Genomic DNA, 3,081 nt, shown 5'->3' with positions numbered 1-3,081 from the left:
GCTGTGTGTTCTGTGCTCATTGTCTGACAATGGACCGGCCTGGTCTACCCCACAAACGAATTAGAATGTTTATTACAGTATTCAATCTATTCTCATGAATAAGTGATCCAACGCACATTCATACATGTGTATTGTTGTACACACAACACCATGCGAACACACTGCAACCACTGAATTACACTAGCCAATGAGTAGTTAGCAGAACAGCTCCATTATACTGCTTATCCGCTCCTTCCATAGTCACTGCTGCTGCCAGTCACAAGGCCTGTCTGCACTGGCCTCCAATGTTAGAATGAACTTTCCATGGTGGTCAGGACAGCAGAAATGTTGTGCAGCTTTACATGAATTGTTGTGTACCTTCAGATGCAAAATGATAAACTGAAGACCCACCTATTCAGATTGCATCTTGGTTCTCCTCTCATCCCCTACCTGAAGAATCCTTTGTAGTAGTTCAGCTTTTCATAATTTTCCTAGCCATAGGGCTTTCCTAGTCTTAGGGCTTATTTTCGATGTAATCTGTATGTGCTCAGCATGTGTATTTAGGCTTTTTGTAAGCATAGTTAATTAGTTAATTTGCCTGACTGCTTCAGTGATGGTACATTTATATCCGCTAGTCTGAGAATGATGTAAACCAGGTCTAGCACTTTCATGAGTTTAAATTAAGTGAATGAACTTTTGTTTTCCTCCATTTTAAGTTGCTCTGGATAAGAGCTTCTGTTAAACGAATGTAATTTTTGTTAATTCTTCTTAATTTTCCATGAACTCCAAGATAATTCAAGTGACTGGATGCAATCCACTGTACCATTATTACAACATTGTAATTATGGAATCAATAAGTGTTCAGTTGAAAGCTCTTTGTCTTGACCCATTCTCTTATTTTATTATTTGATTACATCACTTACATTTCCCTGTTTTGATCTTGGTCTCCTAACGCAACCCCCTGTACAATTAATTTAATTTAATCTGATGGGGATTCATAGACAATCACCAAAAGAAAAAAAAAACCAATGGTAACCCTTTTATATAAATGTGACTCTACTGCGCTTAATGATCCAAAAGGACCCTGCAAGACCAGCAAGCTACATTATGCAACACTGTTTATGCACATTCACAAAAGGATATTCTTTTTTGAGATAGCCTACATTAAGTATAAGGACAGAATGTCTCATTGCTCAATGAAACCGTAACCTCTTCCTTCATGAATCTCACAGAAGAGCATCAAGAGACACCCTGTGTCTATTCAAACTTTTCTTGTTTGGAAACTTCACCAACAGCAGTGGATGTGTTGCTCTATATACCTGTAGCGATAGTTGTCTCACTGACCGTGTGTGGAAACTTGCTTGTGATCATCTCCATCTGTCACTTCAAGCAGCTTCAGACACCAACTAATTTCCTTGTGCTGTCTTTGGCCATGGTGGACTTTCTTGTTGGGGTAATTGTGATGCCCCTGTATTTTATTACGTGGATAGATCCATGGAGGTGCTTTGATATATTGTATTGCACAACTTTTAAGATAGCAACATATTGCTTTACTTGTATATCAGTTTATAACGTAGCTTTAATTGGATTGGACCGATATCTTTCCCTCTCCTACCCTTTTCACTATTCCATGAAAATTACAGTGAATGTAACTTTGAGGATGATTTTCATACTGTGGTTGTATTCATTAATCTACAATATGGTGCTTCTTTATTTCAATGGAGATTTTACTGACATGAAAGAAAACATCACATGTGGTGTGTGTGTTGGTACAGTCAATAAAGTATGGGCTATTGTTGACTTCATAATTGCATTTGTTTTACCATGCTCAATGATTGTAATTATAAACTTGAAAATTTTTGCTATCGCTAAAAAGCATGCAATTAAAATTAGAAGTGTCAGAAAGTGCCCAAAAAATGATCATGGTTCTATGGCCTCTGAAAGGAAAGCAGCAAAATCCCTTGGAATTCTAGTGGCAGTCTTCCTTCTGTGTTCAGTACCCTACTATGTAAGTGCATTCGTTGAAATCTATTTTAAGAACAAATCTGTCGATCTTGCAATTTTTATTACAGTACCTCTGTTATATTTGAATTCTTCCATTAATCCAATCATTTATGCTCTTTTTTATCCATGGTTTCAGAGGTCTGTTAAACTCATACTAACACTCAGAATATGTGGCTCAGAGTCTTCTATGTTGAATGTGCAACGGGAAACCTAACAATCTCAGATGAATGTCAAATGAATGTGATGTTTATAAAACAGTTTAAATTTTTTCATCCTTGTTTTACATAGATTGTCAAAAAGCCCTCTGCTTGCAGTGTTGAACACACCCAACATAGCATTGATTGCCCTCATGATGTCATTATAACAGTGTTTTTAAACTTCATTACAAATGTACAGTGGACTATAAAGGCCTTAAAGGGCTTACAAAGGAATATTCATAGAAAGTTGTTCTAAAACAAAAAAATATTAAATTCCCTGTAAGAAGTTGTTCTGTTCAAAGGCTTTTTCCAACTTTGTGTATCTGTTTTCACACTTGACAACCCATTGTTTCTATAATTTGATAACATGCTACTGTTTTCCTTTCTTGTCATTTTTTATATAATATAATAAAATAAGGTCCATTTACAAGTACAGGAAATTGTCATGGTGGTTTGTGGGCAGCATGAGCCAATGAAGTTTTCCTATTGTCTAGTACTAATTACTTCTCATCCTGAATCCTTTCACATGCATACAAATACAGACCTGCCAACTTGCACGCATTTTGTGTACCAATCACGCAATTCTTGGTCAAAATACGCAGGTACGAAATGCCAGCTGAAACTATGCAAAAAAAAAAAAAAAGAAATTTGTGTAATTTAATTACAGAAAACCATCAGTTAATACAAAACAATACCGTACATTTATTCGGTATTTAAACTACATCCCTCGGACTGAACCAGATGCTACGAATTTGTGCTTGCGGTTCTGTATCCCCCTCCCCAACCCACTCAACATCCACTGATACGCAGTGGTACTTTATTATCCACCGAGGCGTAGTGCTGCATTGCTGAGGTAAAATGGGAAGTAAGGAGTAATAATCAAGCACAAAAATGTGACCGT

At 36.7% G+C, this 3,081-nt stretch overlaps 1 protein-coding gene across 1 annotated transcript; it reads left to right on the top strand.

The window, feature by feature from the left end:
* The first annotated feature begins 1,069 nt into the window (after window positions 1-1,069).
* LOC118234501 (trace amine-associated receptor 13c-like) lies at window positions 1,070-2,596 on the top strand. Its single transcript, XM_035431073.1, has one exon. It carries the CDS (start codon window positions 1,199-1,201, stop codon window positions 2,195-2,197), a length of 999 nt encoding a protein of 332 aa, XP_035286964.1. The 5' UTR covers window positions 1,070-1,198; the 3' UTR covers window positions 2,198-2,596.
* The last annotated feature ends 485 nt before the right edge of the window (window positions 2,597-3,081 follow it).

The sequence above is a fragment of the Anguilla anguilla genome, chromosome 8 (genome assembly GCF_013347855.1).
Source record: "Anguilla anguilla isolate fAngAng1 chromosome 8, fAngAng1.pri, whole genome shotgun sequence".
In the NCBI taxonomy this organism is placed as follows: Eukaryota; Metazoa; Chordata; class Actinopteri; order Anguilliformes; family Anguillidae; genus Anguilla; species Anguilla anguilla.
Note: the sequence above shows the minus strand (reverse complement) of the source record. Positions and strands in the feature narration are given on the sequence as shown.